Source organism: Castor canadensis, chromosome 17, assembly GCF_047511655.1.
Source record: "Castor canadensis chromosome 17, mCasCan1.hap1v2, whole genome shotgun sequence".
NCBI lineage: Eukaryota > Metazoa > Chordata > Mammalia > Rodentia > Castoridae > Castor > Castor canadensis.
This window is the reverse complement of record NC_133402.1, coordinates 48,824,330-48,839,894: the sequence shown is the minus strand read 5'-3', so window position 1 is coordinate 48,839,894 and position 15,565 is coordinate 48,824,330. Positions and strand designations below refer to the sequence as shown.

General features: G+C 52.3%; 2 protein-coding genes across 5 annotated transcripts; both read left to right on the top strand.

The window, feature by feature from the left end:
- Positions 1–536: 536 nt before the first annotated feature.
- On the top strand, positions 537–10,205 carry Slc26a6 (solute carrier family 26 member 6). Of its 4 annotated transcripts, none has more exons than XM_074059980.1 (21): positions 537–686; positions 2,423–2,581; positions 2,663–2,802; positions 2,969–3,079; positions 3,634–3,797; positions 3,925–4,089; positions 4,168–4,320; positions 4,681–4,763; positions 4,846–4,993; positions 5,250–5,363; positions 5,464–5,541; positions 5,865–5,960; positions 6,050–6,156; positions 6,322–6,391; positions 7,327–7,419; positions 7,504–7,608; positions 8,082–8,171; positions 8,882–9,058; positions 9,227–9,281; positions 9,549–9,685; positions 9,924–10,205. In XM_074059980.1, exons 1-21 carry the CDS (start codon positions 631–633, stop codon positions 9,936–9,938), a joined length of 2,316 nt encoding a protein of 771 aa, XP_073916081.1. In that variant the 5' UTR covers positions 537–630; the 3' UTR covers positions 9,939–10,205. The 4 variants fall into 4 exon arrangements, 3 of the variants coding, with proteins under 3 accessions (XP_073916081.1, XP_020018282.2, XP_020018281.1); XM_020162692.2 differs by lacking the exon at positions 537–686 and adding an exon at positions 1,071–1,352; XM_020162693.2 differs by lacking the exon at positions 8,082–8,171.
- Positions 10,206–10,348: 143 nt separating this feature from the next.
- Positions 10,349–15,462, top strand: Tmem89 (transmembrane protein 89). Its single transcript, XM_020162686.2, has 2 exons — positions 10,349–12,414; positions 12,828–15,462. Exons 1-2 carry the CDS (start codon positions 12,124–12,126, stop codon positions 13,011–13,013), a joined length of 477 nt encoding a protein of 158 aa, XP_020018275.1. The 5' UTR covers positions 10,349–12,123; the 3' UTR covers positions 13,014–15,462.
- Positions 15,463–15,565: the final 103 nt, after the last annotated feature.

Below are 15,565 nucleotides of genomic sequence, written 5' to 3'. Positions count from 1 at the left end.
TGAAACCAAGCTGCGTTGGTGGAGTGGCCCAAGTGGTCCTGCCTAGGAAGTGGGTGAGGGAGGGAAACAAACCTAGGAGTTGCCTCCTGTGTTTGGACAGGGAATAGGTAACCTTTCTGGCCTAGGTAAATAACCAGAGTTGAAAGGAATGGCTTGAGAATCTCTGAGCCATCTCAGAAGCCTGCCTGGTCACAGAGTGAAAGCCTGAGAGTGGCGCCCTCAGCTTGGAGGCGTGGGATGTCCCACAGAGGTGGATATCCCTCAGCCACATACCCACGCTTCCTGATTATTGAGGAACCCCGCAAAGCCAGGATTTAGGATCGGTTCCATCACCCTTAGGGGCCTTCAGGCGCTTGGGACAGTTTTTGTTTTCAGTTTCGTCCCATCTGGCTTCAGGAAGGTTAGCAAGTCAGAGGGTTGACAAGCATGAGCCAGGGCGCCGGGGAGCAAAGGGTTAAACCTTCCTTCTCTGTGCTGGCCCCTACCAAGGAGCTAGTTAGGCCCCGCCCCCAGAACGCTGATTGGTCCAAACCTGCCCAGGCTGCTGAGAGATGAGCCCCTGGGAGCGTGCGGCCGGCCACGTCGCGGTCCTGGCGCCGCCTTCTGGCCGGTAGTGGTTTCTCGTCCGAGATGTCGAAACAGGACTGGCAGCCTAGGGGGGCCATGGAGCGGTCAGATGAACCTGGGTGAGTGCAGGGCGCAGGCCGAGTTCCGCGTGTCCGCGAGGTGTGGGTCGCCGGCCAGGATCAGTTCTGAAGGGGAACCGCCAAGTCCCGAGCAGGCATTTTCTGTCTCTGCAGCGCCTCGGCTTACCGCTTTGCCGATTTTGTGCGGGTGCCTGTCCATCTACAGCGAGGGATGGGGGCTGGAGCCGGTGCGACTCCAGTCCCTGAGAGTTGTACGAAAAGTCACCGGAGTGCTGCCCGATGACGAACGGCGTGGGGTGGGGAGGCGATAGGTGCGTGTGGAGGAGCCCCGGCCCAGGATGTATGCCATCTGGGCCGCGTTGGGGGCTAGGAGATCGCTGCAAGAGAATCTCTGGCCGGGCCTATGGATCAGCTGGGACCGGCGTCTGCCCAATTACAATAGAAAGGGAATATAAGAGCTCTGGCCCAGCAGGCCCCACTGCCCTCCCAGAGGGAGGGGCCAAGGATCAAGGCTCCGCCCTACAGGCGCATGTCTCGAGTTAAGGAGGAGGGTGCCCTTTAAATAGACCTGAGTGATCACGGGGTGGGGAGAGGGGGCTGTAAGAGCTCGGTCTGACAAGGGTGCGGAGAATCTCTGAGGGTCTTCCTTGCACCTGTCCTACTCCCTCCTCCAACCGGGACGTTAAGGGTAGAGACCCTTCCCAGGTGAGTTCCTGCTCCTTAGAGATGGGATCCTCTCTCCTGATCAGACTTCCTCCTAGAGCAGAACTCTCCTGGCAGGTAAAAACTTTCCTAACATACTAGAATAACCCTCCTCTATCCGCCTCCCCTCCTTCCCCCATCTATTCCCAGGGGAGAGCTTTCTCCCACTTCAGAGAGGAGGCCCCCCACCCCACCCCCCCCCACCCCCCCCCACCCCCCCCACCCCCCCCCCCCCGCCATGAGAAATTTCCTCAGGTCAGAGATTCCCCCCAGGTCAGAACTTTCCCTCAGATCAGAATTTACCTGGCTGGTAAAGACTTTCCCAGGAGGTCAGGTCCCTCTAGGTCAGATTGGCCCCAGAAAGTTCCTTTCTCAGGTGAGATCTTCCCTACTTCAGGTAGAAGCCTCTCCCTCCAGGTGAGAGCTTCCCACTCCAGGAAAGACTCCTTTCTTAGAAATCCCCCCTCACCTTTCCCAGACTAGGCCCAGATTATCTACAACCTCCTGCTGGGGCAGGAGGTCCAGGGGTAAAATCATCCTTCCATTAGAGAGGAGGGACTTATCTGGAGACCTGAGGTTTGGAAAGAGAGTTGCTTGCAGACCTGGACCTCCGGTTTGCCAGATCTTGTCCTTGAATGTACTCTCAGGCAGCCAGGCCTGGGCTTATGGGATATCTGGATAAGGACTCAGGGATTGACAAGGATTGGCTCTGGGAAGGCAAGGACCTGGGAGGAGAGGGCTAGAAGGGGCAGTCAACCTGGACCTGGACGTGGACCTGGACCAGTACTCAGGGCTGGGCAGCCACACCTAGGCTGAATGTGTAGGTTGTGCTCATCTTACCATCCCTTCTCAAGGGACTTTGGCCCAGAAAGAGGTTTCCACCAGCCAAAGTTCAGATACTGCCCCTGCCTGATTGTGAGCATGGGGCCCACAAGGACCAGCTGGAGGCTGGTGCTACTTTGATCTTTGGGCCTGAAAAAAATCAATTGTGTGACTCTCTGGTCCCAGGTGGAAGTATAGGGAAGGTTAGACAAGGGTACTCTCATTGTATATCTGTGGTTTCATCACTCTAGACTGAGGGACACACAGGCACTGCTGTCTGCAATGCAGGCCATGGAGCTGCAGAAGCGGGACTACCATGTGGAACGGCCACTGCTGAACCAGGAGCAGCTGGAAGAATTGGGGCGCTGGAGCTTACCACCTAAGACCTACAAGTGGCGAACTTGGTTTCAGTAAGTCCAAGGTTAGGGGTCTGGGAGCTCTGCAGGGCCCAGGTAGCTTCTGTCTCTGATATGTACCCCTCATATCCCCAGGTGCTCCCGTGCTCGGGCCTATGCCCTTCTGCTCCAACATCTCCCAATCTTGGGCTGGTTACCCCGCTATCCTGTGCGTGACTGGCTCCTGGGTGACCTGTTATCTGGCCTAAGTGTGGCCATCATGCAGCTTCCACAGGGTAAGCCATCCTCAAGGCCCTAGCCTGGAAGTTCTGTGGTCTATGATACCCCAAACCTGGAGCCATGACTTCTAATCCTGGAACTATGGCCCCTGACCCAGGGTTTGGATCTTCCAACCTTAGACACTTACCTCCAAGCTATTGACCCTTACCATTCTACCTCCAGGCTTGGCCTATGCCCTCCTGGCTGGATTGCCCCCTGTGTTTGGCCTCTACAGCTCCTTCTACCCTGTTTTCATCTACTTCCTGTTTGGTACTTCCCGGCATATCTCTGTGGGTAAGTGGAATCAGGCTTAGCCTTCCAGGAAGATGCCACAGGGTGAAGAAGAGGGAGCAGGGCAGGAAAGCCTGGGGGAGAGAGCAGCATGGGTGCTGAGTCACTAGGAGGCTGGTCCATGAGTCACCCCAGGAAGGACTGTGGGATCACAGATTTGGGGTATCTCAAAGCCCTGACTCTAGGAGGATGTGGACGGGTGAAGCAACTCAAGGTGCCAGATCTGGCAGAGGCCTGACCAGCCTGCGGCAGGCCATGACCCCTTCCACACTCTGCAGACAGCTTTTGTGTCCCTGGACTAATGGACACAAGTGGGGCAGGGTGATGATTCAGGGCCAGCATTCTGGCTACCCTTATAGAACCTGTGAGTTTAGAATTCACTTTTGACCTTGACCATGCCTAACTGTCAACACTGCCCCCATTTGTACATCCGTAGTTTAAGAGTATTTGTCCAGAATGGGATGTTTCCAGACTTCTCTCTTAATTAAGACTAGACTCCAGAGCAGAGCAATGTCCTCATCTCTTCAGACCTTCCTTGCCCTATCCTGCCCCTGCAGGGACCTTTGCTGTAATGTCTGTGATGGTGGGGAGTGTGACAGAATCCCTGGCTCCAGATGAAGACTTTCGACAGGACTCGAACTCTACAGTCGATGAGGAGGCCAAAAATGCTGCCCGTGTGCAGTTGGCCTCCACACTCAGTGTCCTGGTTGGGCTTTTCCAGGTATGAAACATTCCTCCTGGGTGTCTGTTTCCATTCTCCTCTTGTTCACTCATCCCCTCTGATTCCACCTGCCCTGGGCCGTGCCTAGGACCTCTGCTTCTCTGACTACCCCCAACACCCCTTACAGGTGGGGCTGGGCCTGGTGCACTTTGGTTTTGTGGTCACCTACCTGTCAGAGCCTCTGGTCCGCAGCTATACCACAGCTGCATCTGTGCAGGTCTTCGTCTCCCAGCTCAAGTATGTGTTTGGCATCCAACTGAGCAGTCGGTCTGGGCCTCTGTCCCTTATCTATGTGAGTGAGGGTGGGAAGAAGGGTGGGTAGGTGTGCCCCATGACCTTGAGTACTGGCTGTGACCTCACCTGTCCTCAGATAGTGCTGGATGTCTGCTGGAAGCTGCCCCAGAGTGTGGTTGGCACTGTGATCACCGCAATTGTGGCAGGAGTGGTGCTTGTGATGGTGAAGCTGTTGAATGACAAGCTACAGCGATATCTGCCCCTGCCAATACCTGGAGAACTGCTCACGGTTCGAGTGCCAGGGAGCTGGGGTGGGGGTGGGGGGTCATGGGAGAAAGGCAAATGAGGATAGAGCTTGCCAAGTGGGCAGCCTCGCCATATTTGAGGGCCAGCAGCAGTGGCCACTGTGAGAGTTCCTGGGTTATTGGGGAACCACAGTAGAAAGTCCCCATGTTGGCTGCTTCCCAGCCCTTATAGCATCTCTCCCTTCCCAAAATGGTGATGTCTATCTCTCAGGCTATCTAGAACGCCCCATCCCTGGAAAGAAGGTTTTGTTCTGATGTCTTCCTATTCTCCCCCAAATAGTCTATTCATCTCCCTGATGATAATTCTAGCATTTCTCTCCCCTCACTCTGTCCCCTCCCTACAGCTCATCGGTGCCACAGGTATCTCCTATGGCGTGAATCTGAAGAACAGATTTGGGGTAGAGGTTGTGGGCAATATCCCTGCAGGGTAAGCTCTGATCCTGTCAGGGAAGGAAGGTTGGGCAGCCAGGGCCAGGACCTTCCTCTGACCTTAAAGATGCCTTTCCTAGGCTGATACCTCCAGTGGCCCCCAACCCCCAGTTGTTTGCAAAGCTTGTGGGAAATGCCTTTGCCATTGCTGTGGTTGGGTTTGCCATTGCCATCTCGCTGGGGAAGATCTTCGCCCTGAGACATGGCTACCGTGTTGACAGCAACCAGGTCTGGATGATGTGGGACTCATAGGGGATATAAAGATATACAGAGGCCCCAGAGACTGGGGAGGGGGACCAGGGGAGGATCAGGCAGGACTCATGGGAAACCAAGAGTGGGAGAACAGGGTGTATTGGGATAACAGCTAAATCTTTGGAGGCTTTTGAGTGAAGATGCGGGTTGGGGGAGCGTGGCCTAGACACAGTGAGACAGTGATCAGGCACCTTTGGCAAGTCTCCTGTTCACATCCACACTCTCCCACCAGGAGCTGGTGGCCCTCGGCCTCAGTAACCTCATCGGCGGTATCTTTCAATGCTTCCCTGTGAGTTGTTCTATGTCTCGGAGCCTGGTACAGGAAAGCACCGGGGGCAACACACAGGTAGGACTTGGGCATGGGTGTGGGAGTGTCGTGCATCTGTGTGTGCAAGCTACTTTCTACCCCTGTTCACCCCCACTTCCTGCTCGACCCTACCCTGCAGGTTGCTGGAGCTGTATCTTCCCTTTTCATCCTCCTGATCATTCTCAAACTTGGAGAACTCTTCCAAGACTTGCCCAAGGTGAGCCCTCATTCCTCCCAACCAGGTTTCCGGGCCTTGACCAGGCCAGGGCTCAGAACAATCAGTGTAGTCCCTGATGAGGGACAGGGATACAAGGTAATGCCCTGGTGTTCAAGGCTGAGGTCTTTGGGGTGAGATTTGGAGTCAAAGATCAGAGGTTAGAACTCTCCAGAGTCAGATCTAAGTGATTAGGGTTGGAGAAGGTGGTAGTTGCTGTAGGCTGGAGATCTTCCCGGGTGCTTGGGCTCAGTCTGGGTCATGCTTGCAGTTGTCAGTATCTGGGCACCTCTTGGCAGCCCTGTTGACACTCTCCCTCACTGCAGGCAGTCCTGGCAGCCACCATTATTGTAAACCTGAAGGGCATGATGAGGCAGTTCAGTGACATATGCACCCTCTGGAAGGCAAATCGAGTGGACCTGGTAAGAGCCTGGGAATGTGGGGCTAGGATTAGGGCCTTCAGCTCCAGTGGCCTCTCTGAACCTTTTGACCTCTGTCCCTCTGTTCTCAGCTCATCTGGCTTGTAACCTTTGTGGCCACCATCCTGCTGAACCTGGATCTTGGCCTAGCGGTTGCAGTAGTCTTCTCTCTGCTACTTGTGGTGGTCCGAACACAGCTGTGAGTCAACCATTTCAGTCCCCTCCCAATTTCAGCTGGTGAGGGATTAAGTTCCACACTGGCTCCTCCTAGCTTTCCCCATGTCTGTGGGGGAACCCCAGGCTCCTTATACGTCCTTCTGGCCCCCTTTCTTTGCCTCCTTTGTGCTCACTCTCTCCCCCACAGGCCTCACTACTCCATCCTGGGGCAAGTTCCAGACACAGATATTTACAGAGATGTGGCGGAGTACTCAGAGGTGAGTGGCAGGGACTAAGCAAGAGGAGGTGGGTAGGGTGGGACAGAGGCAGAATGGGCCCTTGTCAGTACTTTCCACACTGGCAAGGACACTGGGGGCTGAGAGCATTTTGGTTTTGTTCTTTCGAATTTCAAGGAAGGAGTTTGGGTCTATGACCCCCACAGTGGGTATGAGGGAATGGAAAGTGAAGGGTCAGTCTTGGAGCCAGCAGCATAAGCCCCATCTTGTGGTACACCCCTGGGTGAGGAGTACAGAGGGGCAAGGGCCTGGGGCACAGAATGTAGGGGAGGTTGTTTCTTGATCTGATCAGTGAAACTGTGAAGTCCTTGATTACTGATTTATGTTCTAGGAAGTCTCATGCTAAGTTTTGAGAAAACAGGTTGTAGGTGCAGGGGAGGATCTGGAATAAAATAAGCCCCTTCTCCTTGGCTTGGAGCCTTGAAGGCTGAGCACAGTAACGATTAGACAGAATGAGGGGTGGAAGCAAGAAATCTGAAGTATGGGAGAGGACATCAGGGAGCAGCTCACCTGGATGGAGGCGGGGGTGGGGGGGAGGTTCCCATGTGATACAGGCCCAAATGCCCAGCAGAAACCTGGGCTGTGTCTTGAATGGGAAGAGAGTTTAGAGAGGTCTCTCTGTTGTCTGCATGCAGAAAACAGACCACAAGGAAGGGGTTAGAGATCCAAGAGGAGGGCTAAGAACCACAAAAACTGGCCTGGGTAGTGGTGAAGGGTGGGAGAGATGGGGAAGGAGAAGACCTAGGTAGGGGTGACACTGCTGGACTCATAGCCAAGGCTCTGGGGAGGACATGGGCTACAGGCTGGGCATAGAGGGTGGGGGTAGCAGGCATTGGGTACTCTAGGGAAGGAAAGGTGGCGGAAGATGTAGTGGAGGGCAATGAGGTCCCACTCATCCCACCCCCCTTCATCTCCAGGCCAAGGAGGTCCCAGGCGTGAAGGTCTTCCGCTCCTCAGTGACCACATACTTTGCCAATGCTGAGCTATACAGTGATGCCCTGAAGCGGAAGGTGAGACTGGGCTCCCCCAGAGGTTTCTGAGGGCCCCTAACCTCCCCAGAGTCCCCAATACCCACCTCTGACTTTTGTCTCTAGTGTGGTGTGGACGTTGACCGCCTCATCTCCCAAAAGAAGAAGCTGCTGAAAAAGCAGGAGATGAAGCTAAAGCGACTGCAGAAGACTCAGAAGCCCCCAAAAAAGGCAGGCCTCCTCTCAGAGGCTGAGTCCTAGCCCTGTCCTGTGGCTGCCCTCTGTCCTCTGTCCTACTGTGGACCCCAGCTGACCTATGTCCTGACCCCTACTTACTGCCCCACTGCCCCAGCCTTTCTCCAGCTTCCTAGGCTCCTGAATCCACATCCCCACTCTTCATCCCTTCCCTTTGTCTCTCAGGCCCTCAGGGATCTGCTTTGCTTCCTGGTAGGGTAGGGCATGACAGGGTATGGCAAGCTGTAGGTAGTATTTTGAAAGTCTTTCATCTCATGTACCTGTCATAGCATGAACCATTATAGTCCTCTTTCATTTTTGTGGTTGTTCCCAGGATTGGTCTGAACTCTGAAGCTATCAACCTGACTGCCCTGGGTCCTACAGTTTTGGGTGCTGAATGACCTGCCTGACATGGTTGCTATATGGCAGCTGGAATAGTTCTTTCCTGTCTCCTTTTTTCCTTGGCCTAGGCTGCCTCTTCCAAGGGTACCTCTGTTTCCATCAATGTCTATAGCAACCCTGAAGACCAGAGCAATGATGTGGAAGCCTCCAGGGCCAGGGTAAAGTGAAGAGCAGGGGAGCGGGGGAAGGAGGGGCCAGCGTGAGCTGCAGAGATGTGGGTGCCCACTCATGTGATCCAAGGAAAGCCACAGACCTGCCAGTGTGTTGTGCTGATGGCAGAGGAACGGGGCGTAGCTCAGACACTGGGGAGACTGCTGGTAATATAAAATTGTGCTTGCAGCTCTCTTGTCTATAATCTCAGGCTTAAATGAAGATCTTGAGCTTATAGGTGCCATAAAACCCCAGTCTGAGAAAAGGGTTTGGGTGTATGGGAAAAATCTTGGTCAAATTGGAGTCAGGTTCAATTAGAGACTCAGATGGGTTAGGGTTCCAAGGTATGTGCGTGTGTGAGCATGTGAAGGATGTGTCTGTTCCGGTCTGTCCCCGGGCCCTACCCTCTCTACCCTGACTGATTGAGAATGGGACATGATCTCCCAGCATCCTCTCTTCTTGTGTCCCTATTAAGCCTGAGCCCAGGAGGTAACAGAGCAGTATGAACCTGCTCTTATGTGTGTCCCCACATATCTATCCCTCCTGTCTTTGTATACATGCTGGATCCCCCATGTGTGTGTCCTCTGCATGCCCCCATATATGTGGGTATTTGCATGCATACTCCCATGTCTGACCCTGTGTGTCCCTGAATGCAGTGGGCGTTCCCTGCCTTCATCCCTTCCTGGGCAGCCCTTTAATATGTCTGGCTCCCCTGCAGGTAAGCACAGTGGAAGAGCTGGAGGACACAGCGACCAGTGGTCAAAAAGATGCTAATGCCCCTAATGTGCTCACGCTGAGGTCTCTGGGCCTGCCTCAGCCGGACTTCCATAGCCTCATCTTGGACCTGGGCACTCTCTCCTTTGTGGACACTGTGTGCATCAAGAACCTGAAGAATGTAAGGGGGTCCGAGGCCAGAGCCTCTCCACCTTCCCTGCTAACCCCATACCTTTCCAAGAGGCCTCTGAGCCTTTTGAGCCCCCAAGTCCTCTGAGTTCCCCCTTTAAAGTCCTCCTTCAAGTCTGCCTGACTGTCCCCCTGAGTCTAGTCCCCTTTATTGCTTCAGATTTTCCGTGATTTCCGGGAGATCGAAGTGGAGGTGTACATTGCAGCCTGCCACAGTGAGTTGAATGGGGACAGTGGGAATAATCCAGGAAGAGGATGGGACTTCTTTGGCCAAGTGGTTTGTTAGTCAGCACCAGGAAAAACTTTCTCTGAAACTGGGGTCAGAGAGGTCCTGGGAGGCAGGAGTCAAGAGTCATGAGTGGATAGGTATCTAGCTGTAGCCTCATGGGTAGAGGTCAGGGGTGGTAGGGGTCATAACATTCTAGGGGTGTTTGGAGGGTGGGATTCCTGAGAGTTAGAAGAGATCTGTTCCTTGCCTACAGGTCCTGTGATCGCCCAGCTTGAAGCTGGTCACTTCTTTGATGACTCCATCACTAAGCAGCATCTCTTTGCCTCTGTCCATGACGCTGTGACCTTTGCCCTCCAACACTCTGGGTCTGCCTCCATCACCCCTGTTTTGGTAAGCTGACTTCTGGCCTACGAAGCTGTTTTTCTGTTAATTTGTTGCTTGCCCTACTCTGACCCCAACTCCAGGAAGTCCATGCCGTTGATTTTGACTCTGCCCTCAGTGGACCCATTGCTTTCCCCTCCTGCCTTTGGTGAAAGCTGTGTCTGGGGGAAGGGGTTGCTGTCTCTAGGGAGGAGTTGTATGTGTTCTTTGGAAACTGACTGCAGTCTCTCTGTCTTTGCCCTCTCAGGCCACCAAACTCTGACTGTACTGCCATCCTACCCAAGACTGCCTACCTCTGGAGGTTGTGACAGGTCACCCTCAAGAAGTCCCCTGCCTGTGGGCCAGTTTCAGGTGCCACCAGGAATCCCCTTCATGCACACACACATACAACTCAGGGATGGAGGTCCTGGGAATCCAAGTTCACTGCCACAGGCCTGGGACAGAGTACCAGTCAGGCTGGCCTTGGCTGGGTACAGGGAGGAAGCCAGTCTGTATTTTCAGCCTCGGGAATAAAGGTTTGTCTGCTCAACTCCAGGCTCTGTTGTGGCATGGTGGGGGCATGGCTGGGATGTCAGGTGGTCCACTGCTCCAGCTCCTGACATTTCTTATGCTGCAAAGATCTAGGAAATCCCAGGCTCAAGTTTCTCCCAAGCCATACACAGAGAGCCCTTTGCTCCTGGCTGGAAAATAATTGGAATCATTACTGCTTCTCAGAACTAATCTGTTCTCAAGAATACCTGATAAAGGGGTAGGGTGGAGTGGCCCAGTGCCCCTGAGCAGCTTCTGAGTTCCTAACTAAGGATCTGTAGTTATTCAACCAATGATGCTGGTGTATTTAAAAGTAAGAATAAAGGCTGGCAGAGTGGCTGAAATGGTAGAGTGCTTGCCTAGCAAGCATGAGGTCCTGAGTTCAAATCCTAATACGAAAAAAAAAGAATAAAGAGAGCCGAGTATGCAAAAAGTGAGACCATATCTCAAAAATACGTAACACACACACACACAAAAAGGACTGGTGGAGAGGCTCAAGTGGTAGAGCACTGGCCTAGTAAGTGTGAGGCCCTTAGTTCAAAAAAAAAAAAAAAAAAGTAAGAATAAGTGTGATCGATTGTTCATAGAGTTAGATCACAGGTCTTGGCAGATCCCTGTCAGCTATAAAGCATGTATTGATTTCTGCCATAAAATACCAACATGGGAGCACGTGGCAGGAGCAGTCATTGATAAGGAAGGGAATGAGGCACGAAGGTCTTTCTAGGCCTCAGTGTGCTCCAGATCAGTAGAGAAATGCCAGTACTTGCCTCCTGTGCTGCTCAATGAGTGTTCAATGAGCAAACGCTCAGAAATGCTTCGAACAGTGCAGGGCTCACATCGCCTGTTCAAAGCACAGGAACTTTGCCATTCATCACATACTAGCCAGGTGTCAGACTCTATGCTGGGCACTGGGCACAGTCCAGACAGTAGACAGTGGCTGCCCTGTCCTCCAAATCACCCAGGCACCTTTGCATCCTATTTTTATCATGGTCTGTGTCAGTGCCTGGTACTGTATTTACAAACCATCTGTCCTCCCCCTAGAATCTCAGCCCAGGAAGTCAGAGCTTTTTGCCTGCTCTGTCACGCTGTGCTCTGGCACCAGGAATGAGTATTCGTAAATATTGGTTAAATGGGACACATGCTGATGTGGGAGATGACCTCAAATAAGAAATTGCACCTAGCTACTCAGGAGGCAGAGATCAGGAGGATTGCAGTTTGAAGCCAGCCCTGGGAAAATTGTTCATGAGACCCTATCTCAAAAAACTGTATCACAAAAATTGGGCTGGTGGAGTGGCTCAAGGTGAAAGCCCCAGTACCACAAAATAAAAATAAAACTAAAAATGAATTGCACATAGTTAGAAATACTTTGAAGAAAATAACCATGATCACATCACATTAGACAGAACGGACTGTATTACCCAAGATAGTCATAGAAGGGATCTCAGGAAGTCATGAGAAGGTAACTTTCTAGGAAGGAAACTATGCTCCCATCAGGAATGTTCATGGAGGCTGCATGAGGCAGGAACAGCACAAATGACAGTCATTTTTAAGTGCTTATTCTGCTCAATGTGGATGATAGGGCTGAGCTGGGTGTGGGGATAGGGAAGGTGAGCAGTTTGGTTATATTCTGTTTGATTGGCCTGAGGGGTACTGCCTGTAGTAGGGGCAGTGGGCATTAGGGGGTGGTGATAGATGAGGCAGGGGTGGAGGTGGGGTAAGAGGCATTCTTTCACTCCTGGGCTGGGAGAGTGGGACCCAGGCCCCAGACTCCCACCTCCCATCTTTTGGCCAGGCTGCCTCATGAAAGGCCATGAACCCAGCTGGAACCTGCTACCTCAGAGCTGGGCCTGCTCTTTGGGGGAGGGGTGTTTGCTGGTTGCCAGGCACCCAGGTTCCGGCCTCTGGCAGTAGTCACAGCCATGCTGAACACACTGTTCTTACTGTCACTGCTCCTCCTGGCGATGCCTGCCCTGACCCATGCCTGGTCACGGCCCCTCTGGTACCAGGTGGGGATGGACTTGCAGCCCTGGGGGTGCCAACCAGACAGGCTGGAGGGTTGTAGGGGCAGCCTGGGCTGTCCTGGCTATTGGATGGGCCTGGGAAGGAACCGCATCTACCCCGTGGCTGGAGTCACTATCACCACCACCGTGATGCTGGTGATCAGCCGTGCGATGCTACAGCGGTATCGTTCCCAGGACACTAAGGGTGAGGTGAGCACAACACTCTCTGTCCCCAACAGCTCCTGTCTCTACTATGCCCAGTGGGTCCATGTCCTACATCCAACTCTCAACCATCAGCCTGCCTTGTGGCCTTGTGGGCTTCCTGCCCTACTTCACCCACCTTGCAACCTATTGTCCTCGCATCTGTCCACACATCTCCATGGAACCCATCCCTTCAGCTCATCCAATCCTGACCCCTGTTCCTCAACCAGTCCTCATGGGCCCCATGACCACCTAGCTCATGGCAGACCATCAGTGATCCATCACCTTAAGCCTCCTTTCCCATCCCCTTTGGGGACTACCCCCCCCCATAGCTTTCCACCAATCTCCCTCACTCAATTGCTGTTCCTTGCCACACCCTCTGCCTCTCCCCACACTCTCACTCCTCTTGCTTCTATTCTTAGCATCCACAGGTAACCACTGGCCCCTGTGCACCCTGGAAACGGCGGGCCACAATCTCAGACCGCACCTTACTCCTTGGGGTCCTTCACGTGCTGGATGCCCTCCTGATCCAGGTCGAGGGCCACCTACAGCGTCTAGCTTCCCAGCGGCAAATCCAAATAAAGGGGACGCTCACCCAGTCTGGGTGACCCAACCCATGCTTCTCTGCCTGATGGCCAGCCAGGGTGGGGATGGCCTGAGTGCCTAGGCCAGGACTCAAGCCTGTGCATCGCGTCTGTTCCCTCCGGCCCTGTTTGTACCCTATAGCCCCTTTCTACTCTTAAAGGAGGCAGGCCTCTAAGAGGCTATTGGACAGAGCTGGGAGCGAGCTGTATCTACCCTATGGTGGGGATCATGAGCATCACTACCATGATGCTGGTGATTCGCACAACTACTTGGACCTCCACTGCTCCTGCCTCTACTCCAGTACTGTGATGCCCAGGATGCGTGGGCAGGTGGGCCCAAGCAGGCTCATACCTCACACTGCTGCATCACCAATTGGCCTTCTCCAAGGACCTCCCCACCAAAAAGTAGCCCCTCCTCCATCCTGACCAGTCACTGAGAAACTGCAGTGTGGTAGAAGACTTGACTATCAGGGGAGACTTGGATGGTCCAGGGAGGGCGGCCCTGAGACAGTGACAATGTGGCTAAGTCCTGTAGAGGAATGGGCTTGGGGAAGAGGACTCCAGGTGGCGGTCTCAGTCTGAGCAAAGGCCATGAACCATGTTTGACACTCCATGCACATGAGAGAGGCAGTGAAGGGCCTCAAAGTCCAAGGGAGGGTCCCAAGCTTCCCTAGTGCCCATGGGGTACAGAGGAAAAGACTGGTCAGCTGAGAAGTGTTGCGGGGAGCAGTGATGAGGCTGGACTCAGACCCCAAAGATCTCTGATAGGGATAGAGAACTCTTGCCCCCCAGTCCCTGTGGGGTAACACTCATTCCTTTGCTTTTCCCACCCTTGTCAGGGTGGTTTCTGGGAGGTTGCTGGAGCTGTCATGACTTTAGTTCTGCCACCAAAAAGTAACTGATTCTGGTTTCCTTCTCCAGCCTTGCAAGACTCTCCCTCAGGGAGAGTCTCCAATAGCAGCCCCTCCTCAGATCCTTGGCTCCAGCCCAGCCCCCCACTTTCATCCCACCTCAGTTCAGTCCCATTAACCCCAACCTGGAGTGCTAGCTGCCTTCATTTTTGTAGCAGCCTCAAACATGCTTTGGGCAGAGTGGCCTTGCTCCAAAGCCTCTGGAATAGAAAGGGGTTGAACCTCCCCAAAGGATCCTAAACCCCATTCCTCCCTTTACCAGAGGTGATCCAGGTTGAACTGGGCCTGAGGCATAAGTATTTTTAGGATTCCTAGTTTTAAAAAAGAATATAAGCCAGACACTGGTTGCTCATGCCTGCAATACTAGCTACTCAGGAGGCAAAGAGCAGGAGGATTGCAGTTTGAAACCAGCCTGGGCAAGTAGTTTGTGAGACCCTATCTTGAAAAACCCATCACAAAAAAAGAGCAGGTGGTATGGCTCAAGGTGTAGGTCCTAAGTTTTGTGGTAACCCCAGTACCACAAAAAAAAAAAAGAAAAGTAAAAGAATCCAACATTATAAATTCAAAAATAGAAATAGGAGTAAATTAAAATAATGAGAAAAAGACTGGGATGTTGCTCAGTGGTAGAGCATGCAGCAGGCCCTGGTTTCCTCATCTCTGGCAAAATAATAATAATAATAATAATAATAATAATAATAAATAGTGAGAGAAAAATCATGACAAATTGCAAAGGGTTTTAAACTGACAAATACTACAATGGTAAATCTAGAAAAATAACATTTATGGTGACTTCATGACACATTCCTATAATACTTTCCCCCTACAGTTTCAGACTTCTTACTCTGATAGTGTCTACATAAGAATTTTGTAATCTGGGGGGAGGAAATATTTTTCATACAGAGAATAGAAAGATAACTCAGAGACTGGCAGAGTGGTGAAGTGGTAGAGCACCTGACTAGCACGTATAAGGCCCTGAGTTCAAACCCCAGTTCCACTAAAAAAAAAAATTAAAAAAAGAAAGAGAAAACTCAGTATTCCTTCTAACATGGTTGATTGAAATTTGTGTTTTAATTATGGCTAGTGGCTGGGCACTGATAGTTGCTCTATAATCCTACCTACTTGGGAGGCTGAGGTTCCGGAAGATCAAAGTTCAAGACCAGCTCTCCAAAACAACCAGAGCAAAATGGACTGGAGATGTGGCTCAAGCAGTACAGAGTAAAGCCCTGAGTTCAAACCCCAGTCTCACCAAAGAGAGAGAGACAGAGAGACAGAGAGAGAGACAGAGAGAAATTAGGGAGAATGAGAATGACCTTAAAATGGGAAGATCTTTATGGATTACTTTGGTGGGCCCAATGTCAACACATGAGCCTTGAAAAACAGAAAAGGGGGGCAGGAGTTGGTCAGAGACCCTTGAAGTGAGAGAGGTACTTGATCCTCGACTGCTGGCCAAGGATCTAAGGAATTCAGGTGGCTTCTAGGTGGGAAGTGACTCTCAGGTAACTGCCAGTAAGGAAACAGGAACGTGAATTCTGCAAACAGCTTTAATGAGCAAGTTATACAAATTCTCCCCTAGAGCCTCCAGAAAGAAATGTAACCCTTGATTTCACTAATAAAACTTACATTGGACTTCTGGCCTACAGAACTTTGCTCTAAGCCTTTAAATTT

What these genes read in the sequence shown, in the direction of transcription:
- Slc26a6 (XM_074059980.1), top strand. Translation starts at nt 631, where the DNA reads ATGTCGAAACAGGACTGGCAGCCTAGGGGGGCCATGGAGCGGTCAGAT. An exon ending in ACCGTGTTGACAGCAACCAG is followed by an intron (nt 4,994 to 5,249) that starts GTCTGGATGATG and finishes CTCTCCCACCAG; the next exon opens with GAGCTGGTGGCCCTCGGCCT. An exon ending in CTCAGAAGCCCCCAAAAAAG is followed by an intron (nt 7,609 to 8,081) that starts GCAGGCCTCCTC and finishes TCCTTGGCCTAG; the next exon opens with GCTGCCTCTTCCAAGGGTAC.
- Tmem89 (XM_020162686.2), top strand. Translation starts at nt 12,124, where the DNA reads ATGCTGAACACACTGTTCTTACTGTCACTGCTCCTCCTGGCGATGCCT. An exon ending in CCCAGGACACTAAGGGTGAG is followed by an intron (nt 12,415 to 12,827) that starts GTGAGCACAACA and finishes TTCTATTCTTAG; the next exon opens with CATCCACAGGTAACCACTGG.